The 21114-nt window shown below is 26.4% G+C and overlaps 1 protein-coding gene across 1 annotated transcript; it reads left to right on the top strand.

Moving 5' to 3' along the window:
- Nucleotides 1-545: 545 nt before the first annotated feature.
- On the top strand, nucleotides 546-19494 carry LOC134835267 (uncharacterized; the record flags this gene model as incomplete). The annotated part of the gene is given in 9 exon segments (XM_063850138.1): nucleotides 546-691; nucleotides 6256-6379; nucleotides 12303-12411; nucleotides 14054-14095; nucleotides 14098-16565; nucleotides 17924-18047; nucleotides 18127-18326; nucleotides 18560-18867; nucleotides 19175-19494. Coding segments are annotated over 9 exon segments (3744 nt in total), but the record flags the coding sequence as incomplete, so codon positions are not given.
- Between the last annotated feature and the right edge of the window lie 1620 nt (nucleotides 19495-21114).

The following is a 21114-nucleotide window of genomic DNA, read 5'->3' as shown; positions in this document are numbered from 1 at the left end:
TTCAAGCTGCGAGACACCAACTTTTTACAATGAATTTTTTTTCTTTACCTTTCTCTTGACTATAAACTAATTTTTTAGCGTCATAAAGAACAATAACGAGGACATTAATTACCTTTCCGCATCTTTTATTTTGTCTTATCACGCTACTAGGATCTTAAGACGACATCAAGTAACTCACCAAATTATCACGAATGGCAGCAACGAGTGCTGGCCATCCACTTGCTGGCTGCGGTGATGTCACAATCAAGCAGCAGCACCAACAACAGCAACAACAATCATCAATTATTGTTTCACAAGCGATGCCAGGTACGATAGTATCTGCCTTAGTGAGTTCGTCACATCAAGTGTCACAACAACCACTACCACCGACAACGCATATGCAACGTCCTTCGTCATTTATGCAGCAACGGATGCCTAATTCTTCGTCGTCGACGGCGACATCATCTTCATCACAGCAGCAGCAGCAGCAACAACAACAATTTATCGATAATAATTTTACGAATACGGGTGCCGTCACATGTCAAAATAATAGTAGTTTGAGCAGTTTTAGTGAGCAAAATTGTAATAATAACAAGAGTAGTGTTGAAAGTGGCAGTAGTAGAAGTAGTAGTCAAAATAATGTTATTGTTAATTATAATCTTGCACCGAGTTGGAAACGGCTGATACACAATGGAGAAATTGTCTATGTCAGGTAAGGCGTAATTTTTGTTTAAATTGTATTCCTATTCAAATTTCATGGTCATTCTTATTCATATTCGCGCAGCATGGCATCTATTGTGCCTTTTTAATGACTCTTGTCGTTGCTGGTAAACACCATTTTATGCTTTGATTGTCGCTTTTCTCCCCCGAAAATCACATTTTTGCCGCATTTCAAATTTATTTTGAAAAAAATACGGAATTGTGTCCGTGTTTGTCCGTCTGTCCGAAGCGATGTGTCCGTTTTGTCATTTTGCTAATTCAAACTTTCTAATAGTGAAGTATGAGTTAAGAGAAGGCAAGTTGTATTTTTTATGAAATATTTATGCAAGTTTCGTGTGAGTCTCGTGAAAAATGTGAAAATGAAGATGCATGAAAAACTTTAAAAAATTCTTGGAAAATTCGTGAAATAATTGGAAAAATTCGAAAAATATCAAAATCAAGATAAATGGAAAAATTAAATCAAGACAATTTAAAAATGTATGGAAAAACTTCAAGAAATATTCACGAAAACTCGTAAAAAATTCGGAAAATTCATAAAAAATATAGATAATGTGTGAAAAACTTGAAATCAAGAGTAATTTGAAAAAATTGTGCATAACTGCAGAAAAACTTTTTTAAAAATAATTAAAAAATTAAAATACGATTAAGTTCATTTAAACGAATGCTTTGATTTCGCGTTTGAATCGTAAATAGGGTTAAAAACGATTTTTTTATATTTTTCCTATTAACAAAAAGTTAAATAGGGGGAAACGTTCCGTTACGCCGGCAATCAAAACTCCGAAAATCCCCCCTTAAACAGCTTATTGTCATCAAATAAACGTAAATTTCGACCAATGTCCAATTTTTTTTGGGTCACATCTCCCGCCAAGTGGAACGAATTTCTTCCTTTTTTTGTCCGTTTTCATGTTTAAATGGTCCCATTACCTGCTCCGTTTAAAAAAAATATAACAAAAAAATTTGCACAACAGGAACTTTTTTATTATCTACAAAATTTCTTGACTGGTAAAAAGACAAAAGAGAAATTTTGCATGAAATTTAAAGAAAAAAATCAAGAAGCTAAGAATTTGGTCGGTCCGTTAAATTTCAATAATCACCAGAAAATTTTTTTATTGTTGAAAATCACGTAAAACATTCATTTAAAGACACCAAGCAAACCAACAACTTGTGCATATTGACACATTACATAAAAAAATACTGAACTTTCCCTTTCGCGAAACGAAACTCGAACAATATAAAATATAAAGTTTAAGTGAGTTAAAAAGAGATATGAAAAAAAAAGACTCCAATCAAATTAAATTTACAACAAAATGAAAATAAAATAAAAAATAATTCCAGAAACACGAAGTAACAATCAAGTTGGTCATAATTTTTCTTGCTCTTTTTTTTTCGTACATTTCAATATACGTTGAAATTAAGTGTGTGTTCAATCATTTTATTTAGAGTTGATTTTTCGCCTCAAAGTACTTTCAGATGCTTGTTGAACACGTAAACGATAAACATGTTTTTGGATTTTTTTTGTGTTTAATTTCATTTATTTATTTTTATAAATGTTTGTTGAAAAAAAAATAATATTTTTTTGTGTGAGATAAAGAGAATTGCAAGACGAGACGCGACGATATTTTATGACAAATTTGTAATACGAGAGGCAGAGGCGATACCGGTGTTGTAAATTTCGCTGCAGGCATGATGTCTGGAAAAGGTGTTAAATTTATCAAAATATATGAAAATGATATTTTGGGTTTGAAATGCTCTTTTGGCGGTTTTCGTTTGGTGTTTTAGTTGATATAGGCACGATTTCATTTTTTTTTTCAAGAATTTTAAAATATTTAATTAATTTATTTAAATAAAATTAAAAAAAAATAATTTTATTTAATTTACTTTAAAAAATTATTATTTAAATTTTAAAATTTATTTTAATGAAATTTTAAAAATCTAAATATTCAAGAATATATTTTTTTCATAATTTTTGTGCATCATTTTATCTTTAAAGATAATTAATTTTAATTAAAAATATTTTTTTTTAATAAAAAATTTTAAATTTGATTTAATTTTCAAAATTAATAAATAATTTTAAATTTATTAATTTGTGTTTCTGGATAATAATTTTTAAGATAAAAAATATTTATTTTTGATAAATTTAATAATTTTTTAAATATTACCTAAATCAAGTTTTAAAAATGATAAAAAAAATTCAAAAAAATTAAATTAAATTAATTTATTTTTTTTAATTTATTTTTTTTAATTAGATTTTTTAAAATTGATAAAAAAAATATATTGAATTTAAATTAATTAAAAAAATAAATTATTTTTGTTTGTGTATTTTATTTTTTTTTAATTAAAATTTTAAGAGCTTCCATCAAACTAAAAATATTTTAATTTTAATTATTTGAATAAAAATTAATTAAAATAATAATTATAATTCAATTAATTAATCAAAAATTTTTTTTTATTATTTTATAATTAATTACTTAAATTTGTTTAAAAATATTAAATTTAATTTATTTATTGTTATGTTAAATTTTTAAGAGTGATGTTTTTTTTTTCACAAAATATTAAAAAAAAAAAAAAAAAAAACATTACTTTAATTTATTAAATTTATTTTTAAATAATTAATTATTTATTTAAAAAAATTATTTTTAAAAATATTTTTATATGATAAATATTAATAATATATTGTTTTTTTAAATTTTCATCATAAACTTTTGTTCCAACACCTCTGACAAAAATTCGCCAAGAGAAAGCGCACCATTTTTAAGCAACAACATGTAATAACAATCAATCAGATCAAGGATTTCTTCACGTCGTCGTAACCTTTTGTTGTATGGCATCTCCGGCAATTTAACGCACACGTTTCGATTTCACGAACGCGCGCGTCATTCATTTATATTTCCATCGACTTTTAATTATAATTAATAACTATTTACCAGCGAAACGTTCTCGGTCACCTATAAACGTGAGATGTACCATGATACGATAAATTTATTATTATTGTTATTATTAGTTGCATTAATAAAGAGCACGAACTACAATAACGCAAAAAAAAAGTTTACCTCATGAATTGCTCAACCGTTGACTGACTGGTTTCATCGAATATGACATGAATATGAAATGTTTTGCGAACGGCGATTCTCAAGCAACAGCAGCAGCGGCGTGTATATTTTTATAAATAAACAAAAATATGTTTAAAAAACTTCCAACAAAAACAAACAAAACAACTGCTTGCAAAAAAAAACGACGTTCATAAAACTCACACGTCCTTGAAGATAATAAAACGGTGTGCGGTTTTATTTTTGCGCCTTTCGTATATTTTTACAACTTCTATATAGTAATAATCTGAACCACAAAAAATGAGTGAAAAAGATTGAGCGACGTCTGCAGATTTTTTTTTCACATCATCATCATCTTCATCGTTGCAAACATATCGATTGGATTCTCTTATTTGCATACGATTATAATTTATTTACTTTTGTGTGAAGTCAGAATTCGATTTAGTTGGATTTTTTTTTTCATTATTTGCTGATTGAACAACGTTAAGTTAATAATGTATAAGTTTTTGTGTTTGCTCGCAACTTGTGTTCTTTGACATTATTTATTTTTCAGTCATGTGTGTTATGAGCAATTAGTGGTTTGTTTCTTGCCTGCGATGTGCAAACTTTAATTTGATTACGGTGATTGAGTTGAGGAATAAATCAATTTTAAGCAGACTCGTAAAATTTGCATGAATATTTGCAAGAAATTTCGTATGAGTTGTCGTCTTTTCTGAGTGACTCACATAAAAGTTTTTGTTTCTTGGAAGGTAATTAAATTTCTTCGTAAATTATGAAGTGTATGAATAAGGTTGTGATGATTTTGAATGAACGTAGAAAAGCAATTATAGGAGAAAATTAAGGGTTTTTGTTATTTTTTTTTTATCAGTTTTATGGAATTTTTAGATTTCATTTGAAGAAAATTAAATTAATTATATTTCTTGCAACTGATTTATTTATTATTTTTTTTATTTTATTTATTTTATTAAAATATTTTTTAAAATTAATTCTTCGTTAAAAATAATTGAAAATCAAAATGATTTAAAAATTAAAAACAATTAAAAAATGAATTGATAAATTAAATAAATTTTATTTTAAAAATTATTGGAGATATAATTAAAGAAAGTTAAAATAATTGAGTAAATAATTTCATTTATTATTTTAAATGCAGAGAGCATTTTTACAAGAAAAAAAATATGTTAATAATAATTAAAATAATTTTTATTTTTTTTAAATAATTTCAATTATAAGTTTTGAAATATTTTCATAAACAGAAAAAAAAATTGAATTAAATAATATTTTATTTTTTTTATGGTAAAATTATATATTAATTTTATTTTAAAAAGTTTTATTATTTTATTTTATTTTTAAAAAAATCATGTTAATTTCGGTACCATTTTTTGAAAATATTATTAAAAAATAATGAAAAAGACCGAAAATAATTATTAATAATTAATTAATATTAAAATTTTATTTTTTCATAATTATTTTTAAAATTATTAAAATATTTTTTTATTTTAAATTTATATTTTTTTAACCGAGAAGTTTTATTTTATATCAAAGTATTATTTAAAAGCTTTTTTTTGCAGTTTTGGGTTTTTTAATTTAAAAGATTAAATTAAAATAAATAAAAATTTAAAATATGTAAATATTAACTAAATAATTTTAATTTTAGTAATTTTTTTAAAATTTAAATTAAATTTTAAAATTAAAAATTTTTTTTTGAATCTACTTCCCTAATATATGATTAAAAAATTCGCATGTCAGACATGGCGCCTTTTTTTGAGATAACTAATCTTTATCATGTGATTTTAAGATTTAAATAAGATTTGATAAAAAAAAATATTTCAACCTTTTTAAACTTAATAAAATGTCTTTTTTTCGTGTTTTTTTATTATTTTCCCAATTTAATGAAATCAATGTTTATATTTTCTTACTAAATTTGAGAAAATCTCCAAAATCTATAGTTTTCCTCCTTTTTCGACAGAATTGAATCAATGAACTTTATAATTGCTTTTACATTTCCTTAAATCACAAGCAAGAATATTAAATTTGAACTGTCAAAAATATCATAACAACTTATCCGCTAAACTTTTCTTTATCTTTGTAATAACCGTCTTCGCCAAAAATTTGCTTAGAAAACAATGCATAACTCAAATCTGCCAAATACTGCCGAAAATTATGCATTTAATTAAACTTTAACGTTGAGATATTTCTTTATTCATACCGTGCTTTTAACTAGAATTGCTTGAAGGAACTTTCTCAAAATATTATTTTTTGCATAAAATGAACAAGTTTCTTGCATTAGTCAATTAAATTCCGCATAAAATTGACGATTTTGAAGTTTTGTAAATTTAAAACAAAATAAATAAATAAATTTCCCATCGTTAAATGACTTTTTATCGCACATAATTAATTTCTCACACCCGACACACAAAACAAAAAAACCTGTTTCACACAATTATTGCCAGCCACCATAATTGATTTACCTTTAAATTAATTGTTGTTCGTTTATTTTTTCATTTCACAGTCCTTCCGATGCAACATTGCGTGATATTATGCAAGTCAAACAATACCTACTTAGCACAGGAACATGCAAATGTGGACTTCCATGCCCCATCAGACCAGAATCGTTCTTTGATTTCAACATCGAGGTAAGTTTTTTTTACGTTTCTTACTTTCCGGACTTGCAAGGTTGACTCGAGACAGACGAAATTATGTTTATTTTAACATTTTAATGTAATTAGCACGCAGCAAAAAAAAAAAAAGTTTTACAGAATAAAAAAAAAGTTCATCGTACCCTGAGTTTTCATAATGACGATGATGATGATTATAATGTGCAAAGCTATGAAAGGATTCGAATTCGCATTGTGTGTTGTATTCAGCATGTCAATGCTTTTGTGTTTGAAAAAGTCTTTTTAATGAATCCAATAAAGAGCTTGTGTATTTCCCTCGTGAGCCGTTTTTATCCTTTCCTAATTATTGTTTGCAAGTGCATACGTTTTTATTTTAAATCGTTTTATTTAAGAATTCAGACAAAAAAAATGTTTTTTGTCAGTTTTGTGGTCTGTGGATTTTTTAAAATATTTTTTTTTGAAATAAAATAAATATTTTTGGATTCTGGAATTTCAATATAAATTATTTTTAGAAAAATATGAAAAATCTATAATATGATATTCAATTTTATTCAAAAAAAAAAAAAAAAAAAAAAAAAAAAAAAAAAAAAAAAAAAAAATAAAATTTTGAAAATAAATTAAATTTACAAAAAATTTAAATAAATCATTTAAAAAATTAAAATAAAATAGTTTACAAAATTAGTTTTTTTTTTTTAAAAATTATTTTAATATTTTTTTTTACATAAAAAAAAAATAATTTTAAAATAAATTATAATTTAAAATGGTTTACAAAAAATTTTATTAAAAAAAAAAAAATAATAATAATAATAAATTCTGTTTAAAAAAAAAAATTAAATTATTTTAATATTTTAAATAAATAAAAAAAATTATTAGAAAATTTAAAAACTTTTTATCATTTTTCTACAATATTTTCTGAAATTTAATTTGAATGAATTTATAAAAATAATTAAAAAAATATTTTAGAATTAAAAATTAGGAGATCTAAGAATTTAATTAATTCAAAAATTAAGAATTTTAATGATTTTTTCATAAATTTTTGATAATTATGTAAAATTATTTCATAAATAAATTATTTTTTTTTAAATTCTGAAAATTGGATAGAAAACGAAAAAAAAATCTTTAATAAATTTCAGATTTTTTAAAAAATTTTCTTAATTTTTGAATATTTTTATTTTTAGAAAAAAAATTTTAAATAAAAATATTCAAAAATAAAAATTTCGGAAAAATATTCAATATAAATTCACAAAAAAATATTAAAAAGTTACAAAATCTCCAACGAACGTCTCTAAATCGACCCTCGTTAAAATTTATAGTTTATGTGATTCTAAAGCGCCAACTTTCATACTTTAAATTCTTCTGATATCAAAAAAAAAAAAAAAAAAAAAAATAAATCCCTTAATACTTTCCCAAAACGACTTTGAATGCAGTTAAGCTCTTCGCATCACGACAACTTCCATATCTCGTCTTTTCATCGAACATTGAATCACCACGGGAAAGAGAGACAACAACTTTAACTCCCTTCTTCGCGCAAAAAAAGGATATCTTACCTCTTTGTGTTATTGCCATCGTCATATATCGTCGTCGTCGCTGAGTTCATAAAAGAATTTGCGTTTTTTCTTTCCTGTTCCTGTCCCATTTTGTGAAAAAAAGCAGAAATTTAACGTCACATTACGTGTGTGGTGAATACTTTTTAAACATGTTCATTGCACATTATCATGCATTTTTTTTAGAAAAAAAAAATAAAAATATTTTAAATAAAAACACATAAAAAAGGGGGCTAGGGGTTGCAATAAACACTTAACATATTCTCGTTGACAGTCGTCGTCGTTCGTCACATGATGTCTCGTTTGTTCAATAAAAATGTGCGAATATTAGGCAGCCAATGCGTGTTTTTGTTTTAAAAGTATGAAATTTAACACGCTTGATAAATCACACATAAGAAGCCATTCATTGTGCGATTTTTTTTTTGTTTAATTATTATTTTATTCTGTGTGTATTTTTTTTTTTGCTGGTAAGTGTCTCTTGAACATGTCTCACACATGTTCGATTTCATGCGCCACACACGTAATTTACATGGCAAAAAAAAAACGTAAAACGAGGGAAGTAATAATAACGAAAGCAATAAAATTGAGTCGAGTGCCAGAGTGCGAGTGTTGTTTGTTATTTATTCAAATGATGGATTTTCCTTCCAAGGTGCGAGACTATCGATCGCAAATTTTAAACACAGAAAGAGGAAAATAGAGAAAAACAACCTCAACAAAAATAACTGAGATCCCATTAAAAGTTGTCTGACTTTCTGTCTGCCTGTGTGTGTGTGGAAGGAAAAACAAACATTGCCGATGACACGACGATGATAAAAGGCAAACAAACAAGCAATCAAAATGAAATTGGCGAAGAAGAAAAATTGTTTGGAGCAGAAAAAAACAATAAAAAAATAATAATAATAATCAATGGCTTGGTATATCATTAATAATATGGGGCACAAGCTACTATACTACGACGAGATAGATAATCAAAATAGTAGAAAAATTTTTATGTGGAAAAACAAACAGGGACGAAAAAAATTTTTAAGTCAAAAGTAAATAGTTTAATTCTGATTGAACTTGAACAGATTGTCAAAAATTTTAAAAGAAAATATTTTCTACTATTATATTTTTTTTTATTGAAAATTTTTTTTTACTCTGCCAATTTTTTCAAAAATAATATGAAAATTTATTTTTAAATTAACCGAAATGTTTTAAAAATATAAAAAAAAAATAATATAATTTTTTTATTTATTTTTTTAATTAAATCAGATATTTTAAAATAAGTTATTATAAATTAAAAAATAAAAATCATTTAAGATTAAAATTTATACATATTTAAAAAATAATTCAAAATATTTTTTTTTAGAAATTTTAAAAGTAAAAATATAACTATTGAAAAAATCTCTTATGTTTATCTAAGTAGTATAAAAAATTTATAAATTAAAAAAATAAATAAATTAAATTGATAAAAAGGGTGAACCTCACAGTACCTAATAAACAAAAGTCTTTTGTGGGCAAAAAAAGCCAAAAAGTGCTTTTGAAAGAAAATAAAAATTTTGAATATTTTGCATTATTTTAATGTTTTTATCCGAAATTTTAGTTTTCTTTCAATTGTTCAATTCTTTTTACTTTTTTTTTTTAATTTTTGTAAATTTGCTCTTAAGAGCTCTTAATTATTTATTTTTACTTCGTTTTTGTCAATTTTCACGAATACTTTACTTTTCACGATTTACTTTAATTTTTTTTTGTATTTTCGAAAGTTTTTTTATTCGGTTTATTTTTAAACAGATTTTAAATATAAATAAATTTATTTTATTAATTAATAAATTAAAATAAATAAATTAGGGTAGGGTATTTGTTGGCTTCCTGAATAAATAAATTATAAATTTATAAATAAATTAATGAATAATATTTTAATTAATACAATTAATTAATAATTTTATGGAGTTAAAACCTCGGAATTTAAAAATAAGAAAATAAAACTTTTTTCTAACTTTTATTTTTTTTTTAATATTTTTTTCGCAGATTTAAAAATAAAATTAGAAAAAAGTTCTTATGAAAATTTTGAGGACTTTATTTTTAAAATCTATTAAAAAAAATGTATGAAAAATTATTTATTTATTTTTTTGAGCTTAAAAAAAATTATTTCGACCCAATGGATTTTTTTTAACCCAAGCTCAAGTCTCATATTTTTTAAAAATTATTTTCAAGTACAAGTCAAAAGTTTTTGCCGCCCTGAAAAACAACCTTCGTCGTTGTGGGTTTTGTGCTTGTCAGACAGTAGTTATTAATTATATTTTCCAGTCCAGTTCTAGAGAAAAGTGCTTATCATGCCGAAGCGAGACAGCAGTACCTTTAAAAATAATTTGAACCCATTTTTCTCTGCAAAGCAACAGAATGGAAGCAATTTTCATTAGATGACGTCTAAATACTTTTTATTGGCTCCTTTTTTCTGTCGTGAGAACTTTCACAATTGAATCGTCTGCAGAATTCCTGATCCGTATTTGTTTTTCTTTCATTATTTGTAAGCTGCCACCTACTCTGTGCTGTGTGTGCACCGAACGACCGACAAGAAAATGGAAAATAAGCATTTTTCATGCTACACATAGCGAGAACGAAAGAAACACGAAAGCAGCTAGAAAATTTATAACAGAAACATTTTTAACGAACAAGTGTCACTCACATACGTCCGTTTATCATAAAAGCTCGTTCACTAACTCCTTGTGTGTGTAAAAAAAAGTAATACTGTTTCTTCGTTTTTCACTGTTGATATCAAAGAATAACAATAAAAAAATGTTTCCTTCACGAATGGATGAGAGCAAGAAAAAAAAAGAAGTGGAGCGCGTCTGTTGGAAGAGCTTAAGTACATTTTAATAGGACGGAGGAAAATATTGTGGAAATGTGTGCAAGTTAACAATGAAAATAGATGAAGAAGACGTCGTCGACGACGTTTTTTTTTTTCACATAACAAGAGAGAAAATAGAAATTGTGCACAATGTTGCTGCAAATGTCTGCAATAAAGAGCAAAAAGCAATAAAAAATAATAATTTTCAACTTATTATTATTCTCCTCCTAAATAAGCACATTGTCACAAAAAAGGATATAATAATGAAGTCGGAGGTGTCTGTCTGACATTTATTTGTCATTGCTTACGAAAATAGCAAAAATAAACGCTCAGGGGTGCAAAAATAAAAAAAATAATAATAGATTTGTTTTTCCCGTCAAAATTTGACAGAAAATATAAATATTAAGTGTGAGATCATATTTTTTCTCCTTTTTGCTTTATTTTTCAGTTTTGTACTAAATTTTATTGAAATTTCTTATTTCGATATTGAAATATCAGCTTTGGAATTTCGATTTGGAGTTTCTTGGAATTTTTTAAATTTTTAAATTATTAATTAATTTATTTTTTGAATAATTTATTTATTTTATTAATTAATTATTAATGTTTTTTTATTTTTGTAATTGTATTTTTATATACTTGATTTTTATTTTTATATAAAAATTACAAAATTATTGTTTTATTAAATTATTTTTAAAATTTTTGACTGATTTTTTTTCAATAATTTCTGCAATTTTAACAAAATTAATAAATTTTATTTAAAATATTTTTTTTAATAAATAAAATCACGTTATTTTTACTTAAAATTATAAATTATTATTCAATTTTTAATTTAATTTTTTTATTTTAAATTTTTAATTAATTTTTTTAATTAAAAAAATAATTTAATTTTTAATTTATTAATTTAATTTAATTTTAATTTAATTATTAATTTAATTTAATTTAATTTAATTTAAAATTAATTTATTAATCTTAATTTCAATTTTAAAAAATTTTAATTTATTAATTAAAATTTTATTTAACCATAAAATATTTTTTAATTAATAAGCTTTAATTTTATTTATTTAATTTAAATTGTATAAATTTTGTGAACAAAAAAAAGTAATTTTTAGTGAATTGTAAAAAATTCTAATTTATTCAATTTTTTTAACTGAATTTTCTATTTCCTCTTTTTGGTTTTAAATATTTATTTAACTATTAAATTTTATTTAAAGCAGCTTTATTTAAATATTTAATTAATTTTCTATTAGTTTAATATTAAAAAAAAAATAAATTTAATTTATTTTGTTTTAAATTAAATGAATTTATTTTTATTTTATTTTATTTTTTTTGTTAAAAATAAACTAATTTATTTAAAAATAATTTCAATGGTTCATTGGATACTTGTTCACTTCCCACACATAACCTAATGTACATATTTGCTGCAAAACGAAAAAAAAGTAAATTGAACTTTGACCTATGACGACGACAACCTACGGACACAATTATCCGTTATGGATGAGCACACAAATTAACGCAAAAAGATAAGAATTTAATTAAATTTTTTTTCCCGATTTTATTTTTCTCCCGCCAGAATCCAACTGTACAAATGTCACCATCCGTAACGGACAGCATCAATTCCTCGTGTTGTTCCCACAGGCGATACGCAGAGACCACTAGTCAAGATTCCGGAAATAGTCGAGGTGAGTTTTGCGCTGATTTGACATCCTTGACCCATAAAAACAACGTTTTAAGCCGAAGGTTATGTCGACATGATGTCAGTCTTGTTTCTTTGTGTTTTTTTTCGAGTGATTGTTGATTCCAATTGTAGACAAATATTTTTAGTATTTTTATGTCGAAAACCTGTTCTGGATGATACAATTGTTACGGTAAAACTTACTTTTTAGGGAGAAGATTTCAGCCTTGAGTGCTGTAAAAATTTTTATGTAAGAGAAGAATTCGGGTTTGAGTTGGCAAAAAAGTTCGCCAGACACATTTAACCCTTTTTACATTGACATTTACCTGTTTTTCGTCCCATGTTTATTTTTGCCAACATTTTTTTTTTGTATTATTTTCAGAAAAATAATAGAAAAACTTCTTATCTTACACATTTGATCACTCATGAGAAAAATATTGTGTTTGCCTATATGGAAAGACAAACTTGTTTGAAAAGTTTCGTCTTTCAGATGTTTTTTTCGTGCAATGTAAATTTTTCATCCCCTTTTTTGCAAATTGTCTGCAGACGAACATGAGTGCAGTTTTTTCTACTCGTATGTTTATTCTTGTGGTAAATTTGTATGAATTGTCTACCCGAGTGCAGTTAATGCACGATTATTTTCGTGCACGATACGGGAAAAAGGGGTGTCAACTCATGTCACATCTTAAGGTCGTGCCAAATAAAATTTAAAAGTTTTTATTCAAAATTTAAAAAAAAATAGGAGATGAATACAAAAAAAATTACTAAAATAAAAAAAAAATAATAAAATTAAAAATAAAATATTTAAAAAGTTTAAAAAAATTAAAAATAATTATTTTTTTTAAATCATAGGAATAATTTTTTGTAATTTTTTGATGATTTTTTTTAATCAAAAACGTTAGATTTTCAAAAAAAAAAAAAAATTAATAGAAATTTTTTTGAATCATTTTTTAACTTTTTTTTAAGAATTTAAAAAGGAAAAGAATTTTTTTTTTGTTATTTTTTTTATGTTTTTTGACCATAAATCGATAAATATTTAAAAATTTTTAAGACAAAAAATAAAAATAAATAAAAATTACCGAAATAAAAATTTAAAAAAAAAAATAATAATATCACATGATCTAAAAATTTTTTCATACAAATTTATATTAATATATTTTTTTTTGATTTGAACCAAATTATTTTTTTTTATTTTTTGAATTTAATGAATTATCAATTTAATTTATAAATTTTCCTGGAATTTAAATTTTTTTGACTAGATTTTTTTTTTAGAATTTTTAATATATTAAACAAAAAACTTTAATTATAATTTCATTAATTGAAGCTTAATGGAATAAATTTTTTTACGATTTTATGTGAAAAAAAAGTCTTAAGTCTTTTCGAACATAAAAAATTACTAAAAAAAAATTAAAAAAAAAAACCTGTCAAAATTCTTAAAATTTTAAAAAATTTTTATTCCTTCAAAAATTATAAAAAAATAGAAATAATTTTATAGATTTTTTTTATATTAATTTTTTTTCAACTTTATGATTTTTAACTTGAATGGGGCATGTGACAAAACTTTCCACATTTGTAACATCCTTCTCATAAAAAAAAGTTTCGATGAAAAATATCTTAATGCTTGTTTGTTCTTCTTTTATTTTTGACAGATTCATCCATCGTGCCACCCGAGAGGAAAATTAAAGTGACACAAAACATCTTTTGACGCCAGGCATGCAAGACGGCAAACTAATGGAGCCCATAAACGGTCGCGTTCCACCCTTGCATTCATCAACCGGCAACATGTGGAACGGCACCACGGAAGATTCTGCCCCAAAACCAACACAATTTACCAAGACAAAAGTCGTGAAGAAACGTCCAACGTTCAAAGACGACCCCACTGGCTATCTAAATCACCAAACGGCGATATTGCACAGTTCGATATCGACCATTTACTCCGACGCAAAAGAAGAACAACCCGACGAACCGGAAGAAATTCGTCCAAAAACGTTCGTTCCGCAGCAGCAGCAGCAACAACCACCATATCCCAGTCAACGAATTCGTGATGTGCCTGAGCCCCGAGAACCGTTAAAAGATGGCAGCGAACCGCGAAACGGCATCGTGCAAAATTGTGATATGCGACACATTAAGCAACAAATCCAGCATCAAATTGAGCAACGGAACCTCTTGATTAAGCAAAATCAGCAATTAGCGCGAATTCGGAGCAACACCAAGCAAAATGACGTCACGCCGGATAAATCTTACGTTTTTGTCCAATCGCCGATTGAGTCACCGGTGTCATCGAGTACAGCTGGAATGCATCGCAGCACCCCGGAAAATCGTTCGGCAAGCAGTACACCCGACTCCAAAGGTCCCTTGCAAGCGACAAATGTCACAACGAGCAACAATGATAGCAACAGTCTCTCGAGTGCGTCTCCGTCGCCCGAATATATTTCCGGAAATGGCGCGACTTTTGCTGTCAAACGCAAAGTCGACAGTTTACAGGAGCAAAAAAGCATCGTGACGTCAGTTGTGGCTGGGAGAAATATCACGACAACCACAAATGCTGGAATTTTATCGAGCGCCAACATGCCGGATGGCGGAATTTTCACGCCGAACGGAACAATCGTCTATAAACGCCCGGCGGCACCGAAACAAGCTGGAATGCCATCAACTATGATCCAGAATTGCGCCCAACAACAGCTAAACTTACAAACTTTGCAACGCGGCGACCAAGGACAATTCATTATAACACCCAATTCGCAAGTTGTGATGATGCCGGGAGGAGCGACAGCCCAAAAAAACATGATTTCCACCGGAAATTCGAGTCTTGGGCAATTTGTCGGTGGAAATATCGTCACAATTGGCAATAATGGCGAACAGCAGATGTTACAAAGTCCTAATAGTGGCGTCATTATCCAAAATTCGCCTCAGCAAGGCTTCCTGCAGTCCTCAAATAACATCATTACGAACAATAATCCCAACTTTGTGGGTAATTTGCAGCAGATGATCTTAAATAACGGCACAAATATCATCCATTCACCCAATTTGGCGTCTCCGAATGCCACAAATATGATAACTACCGTTCCAGCTGCCAGCCCAAAAATGATTCAATCTGCCGGGAACACAGTTCAAGTCATCCAGAACTCCTCGTCGAACATGGGACAACAAATTATCACGCAAAACGGGCAAACGGTGGTGCTGAATCAACTCCCGAACGGCATGATAGTGCAACAGCCTGTTGACGGCCAAATTGTGAATCGCATCATTCAAGATGGCAGCGGCATGATGTTGTCGCCCGATTCAAAAAGGAAGACGAAAAAACGCAAAGGCACGATAACGCCGCAGGGAATGTCGCCGTTGCAACTTTCGCCAACAATTCAACAACAGGCGTCGCCAGCTGCCCCCAGTCCAGGCAATTCGATGCTTCACGTGAACGCCATTTCGCCCCAGTACCAGAATCAAAACTTCCAATTGAGTCCCGGGCTGTCGGGATTGACAATTGTGCCGAAAACACAAGCCACGAACGCTACCCAGCCTCAGCAGCAGATTCTAGTGCAAAATGGGCAGACAGTTATTCAGCCTCTGGGGTTGTTAGGACAACAACTGCTCGTTCCCGCTGGCTTGGTCATCACTCCGGACAATAATTTGGTGCAAATTCAGAGTATCGGGCAAATGGGGAACATCATAACGCCCCAAGGCATGGTAATTCGGGCACAAAGTCCGCAACAAAAACAATTTTTGTCGCCCAGCGCCGGGCAGTATATCGTCAGCAACAACGGTCAAGTGAGTCCAATGGGCCAGATTTACGGTGGCTCCGTCGGATTAGTTCAAGTGCCTCAATCTAATGCAACAAACGGACAAAATGCGGGTATTTTGCAGCAGAATATTGTTCAACAACAACAACCGAATCAGGCGACGTCCCAAGCGACAACAATTATCAACAGTCAAGGACAGTTTATCACGTCGGCAGGGCAGCAACATAGCACCACAACGGGAATTATGACGACAACGACGACAAATAGCATGAAGGATTTTTTAAATGCCGGACATTCTGTTAGTACGCAAACGGCGCAGCAACAACTGCTGTTGCAATCGTCGCCGCCCGACACGACAACGCATAGTCCGCAGAGTCCCGAAAGGCCTTCCAGTGCAAGGAGTGGCGCGAGTTATGAGGGAATGGTGAGTTTTCATTTTTTTTGTATTTTATTTTTTTTTTTAATTTTTTGGTTACAAATTTTCTTAAATAAAGCGAAATATTTTATTTAAAATTTTTTTATACATTAATTTTTAATACTAAATTAAAATATTATACGATGAAATGTTTTACAATTTTTAAGAAAAAATATTTTTTTTTATTAAAAAAACAGTGAAATTAGTGAAATTTTTTATAAAAAAAAAAATAATTTGAATTCGAAAAATAAACAAAATCATCAAAACTCCCTTTTTCCTTAAATTAGCTTTATTTTGCAAAAACTTCATAAAATTTGAAAAATTCGATTAAAAATTTTGTATTAAAAATCAAGGGCTGATCCAGGGGGGGCATGAAAATATACTAAAAATAACAAAAAATACCCAAAAACTGACAAAAAAGACCCGAAAATTGTCAAAACAGACCTAAAAATTGAGAAAAAATACAATTTTTTATTTTTTTTTGTTCTTCCCTTCAGAGCTCTCTGGATCCGCCCTTATTAAAAATAAAATTTTTCTCCTAAACTTTTCTATCATTCAGATAAATTAATTTTTTTTTTTAATTTTTGCAAAATTTTAATTTTAATTTAATTTAATTTAATATGTTTAATTTCAAGTTAAAAATTCAAACAAAAAAAATATGTAAAAACAACTCAAAAAATTTTGAAAAATAATTTTTTTGAAAATATTTGTAGAGAAGAAAAAATATCATAGTGAAATTCCATTTTTAATACAAATATTACTGAAATATTTGAAAAAAAAATTAAAAATTTCTTGAAAAAAGACCAAATATGGTCAATTTTGTTGAAATTTTTGCATTTTTGACTTTCTAAATGGGGCAGGGGCCAAAAACATAGAAAAAAAATTGGAGCGGCCTAAAATATTTTTTTAAAGAAATTTTTTAATTTAAAAAAATTAAAAAATTGCAGTTTATCATAAAACGACAAAAATATTTAGAAAATTGCATTCACTATTGAAGTTTTAATAAAAAATAATTTAAATAAGAAATTTTTAAAAAAATTGCAAATCGAAACTAATTTTTCTTAAAACTTTAACATTTTAATTTTTAAATATTTCAAAATTATTTTAATGTAAAAATTCCCTTCATCAGCCAAAAAATAAAAAAAAATAAAATTCAAATTAAAACTTTATTCTGAGAAAAGAAAAATTTCATTGTATTTTTTTTTTTTAATTTTAACAATTTTTGATAAACAAAAAATATTTTTTTTTAAATTATTTTTTTTTATTTTGCCATTAATTTTTTTTTTGGGACAAAAATTTTTTAATAAATTTTATTCGTTCTTATAAATTATTATTAAAAAAATCTAATTATTTTTTTTTCCTTGTAGGCAATGGTTCAATGCGTTTCCAGCTCCGAGCCAGACTCCGTTGTATCTCCCACGAACATCGATGGCAGTCAATTGAACATGCAAAGCAACCACATCGAATATATCGAGCAAAAATCCGGTCAAGGTACGTCCCATTTTTTTATTTAAAATCTCCAACCTCACCAACTAACAACGCTTTTTTCTAACCACCACCACACTAATAGTCGTTCAGTATCTCACCTCATCATCGACCTCATTCAAGCCATCCGATCCGAAAATCAAGAGGATTCAGATGAATGCTCGTCGTAACAACTTTTACATGTCACCCGTCACTAACTTTACATCACAACACTTTGACAAAAATCTCACCACAACGACCTCCGATGACGTCTTTAACTCTCGTCCGGACTCCCATGGTAGGTGCAATTAACCACAATCCTGCTTCCTTTTTATGTAAATAAAACACATTTTCCATCATCATGTTGTGTCCAGAGGTTTTTGGTAAACATCGTGCCATTTCTTGTTACTTTTCAGATCACACACATACTCACTAACTTTCTGGTTTTGGTGCTTATTAACAAACATTTTTAGCGTGGCGAAGCTTTTTATCATCCAAAAATCGTTTTTTGAAAAATAAAATTAAAAAAAAAAATCGAAAAACCCACAAAAATTACAGAATCTTCGTCAAATTCGCCGACTCAGTCATCGATATCGGCGTCTCCTGAAACGAAAAAATCCGCATTTCGCCCGGCTGTCAATGAATTAGTGTGGGGTCCGGCGAGAGGATATCCTGCATGGCCGGGAAAAATCGTCGTTGGGCCCGAGGGAGTGACCACTCCCGTTGATTGCGTGTGGATTCGATGGTTTGGAGGACGAGCAAATGTTGAAATGACATCCGTGAATGGACTGAAAACCCTGTCGGAGGGACTAGAAGCGCATCATAGTGCCTTAAAGGACACCAGAAAGTGAGAAAATGTGTTTTATTTACAAAATTTTGTCTAGAAAAATATTTTTAATGAATTTTTTATACCTAAATTATATATTTTTTTTTGATAAAAAAAAAAATTTAAAAATTTTTATTAAAAAAAAAATTAAAGTTTAAAAATTTTTAAAGTTTTAAAAAAAATTTTTTTTTAAAAATTTTCAAAATTTTTTTTAATAAAAAAATTTATTAATTTTTTTTTTAATAATTTTTTTTTAAAATATTCTTTTAATAAAAATTTTTTTAATATTTTTTTTTTAAATTTTAATATTTTTTTAAAATTTTTTTAGGAGCCGAAAATTAAACTCTCAATTAGAACGTGCCATACAAGAAGCCATGGCTGAACTTGATCAGACCCCCGCGAAAACCACCAACTTAGGTAAAAACACAAAGAAATCCGCATCACAACTTGCGAAGGGAGGCCGAAATCGTGCCGCTGCCGCATTAAACAATAATAACCAAAGAAAACCAGTGAAAATAGCCCCAGCACCAACAGCTTCCAACATTAAATGATGGCGATGGAAAAAATTTCCACTGAAACTTTAAAAAAAATTTTAAAAATTAAATTTAAACTATTCATAAGTAAACTCGAAATTTATATAATCACAAGAAAAAAATATTAATTATTATTGTTTGTTTTTTTCATTCCAAGCTTTTATATTTATTTATTCGTTTCGATCATGTAAATATCAAGGAATCTTTATTTTTCACGAAAAAAAAAATAAATTACTAAACTTTAGGATTACTTGATTTGTACCTGCATATGTTTAATGTTTACAAACATTCTTTAAAAAAAAAATAGTCACTTTTGTACATTGGCAGTCATTTAAAAATTTTTGCCTATTTTTTTAACATCACAAAAAAATAAAAAGTTGTATTTTGTACATTTTAATACTAGAACCTAAGTTTACACACGTACATATATATAAATATAGATAAATAAAATATAATTGTCTTGAACAAAAATATATTAAAAAAAATTATGATAAGATTTTATAAAATGAAAAACAAAAGAAAAAGATCAAAATCTCTCGTTGTTATTCATAATATGAATAAAAAAAATAAATTAATTAAAAATGTGTGACTAAAATTAATATATTTATGAAATAAAAAACTAATGGCTATATATATATTAAATATATCTATATATTAATGTATTTATATGACTGGCTATAAACAAAAAAAAATCTTAAATCTCAAAATTAATCTCGCTAAAAAAAATTCAATTCCTATGCCAATGATTGTTAAAGAAAAAAGTCATTCGAAATTTTGGAATCTAAATTACGATGAATGTATCTCTTGTTTAAAAAGAAAATAAATGAAAATCTTTTAAGTACTCTATTATTATAAAAATATATATTATATAATATTATAATAATAAAAAAATACTAATAAATTCTGATTGTTGAAAATATTTAATAAGAATGTAAATATATATATTATTATTATATATATGATAAGAAAAAAAAGTTATAATTATGATAAGGAAAAAGAAAAGAAGATAAAAATAAACTGTTTTTCGTTTTTAAATTATTAAAAGTTGTTTTTTTTTATTAATAAATTAATTCCATAAGTCAAAATTTCTACGAGGTAAAAAAAAAGTTGAAAATTTTATGAAATTTTATTTTCCTAGGAAAACCTAGGAATTTTTTACAAAAATATTAAAGAAGTTTTTCTGGAAATGTTTATTATTATTGTTATGAAAATTATTTTATTTCAATCGAAGTTTCTGATTTGAGTTTCTTAAAAAAATGACTGAAGGTAAAATTTGTAAAATTTATTTTTTTAGACTTTTTTTCTTTTAAATTTTTATTTTATTTCAAACAAATACTAAAATATCCTTAAAATCAAAGAAATATAAAATAAAATATTAAAAATTGTCATAATTTTTTTTATTAAAGAGTATTTAAGTATTTTTATTCCTATCAAAAAAATGATAAAAGTTCTAAATTATTTATTAAAAAAATAAAATAAAAATAAATTAATTAAAATTTTTAAAATTAATTTGGGTGGAATATTTTTTTTGTTAAAAAATTTTTAATTTTTAAAATTAAAACACAATTTTTGAATTTATTTATATTATTCATTAAATTTTATTAATTATATATTTTTTTGTATGAATTTTACATTTTTTTTATATTTAGCTCATAACATCACTATATTTAATATCAGGTTCTATATAGAAATAAATAGATTTATAGGTATAGTATAAAAATTAAAATAATAAGTT

This window comes from Culicoides brevitarsis, chromosome 3 (assembly GCF_036172545.1).
Source record: "Culicoides brevitarsis isolate CSIRO-B50_1 chromosome 3, AGI_CSIRO_Cbre_v1, whole genome shotgun sequence".
Lineage (NCBI taxonomy): Eukaryota > Metazoa > Arthropoda > Insecta > Diptera > Ceratopogonidae > Culicoides > Culicoides brevitarsis.
This window is presented reverse-complemented; position numbering and strand designations above follow the sequence as displayed.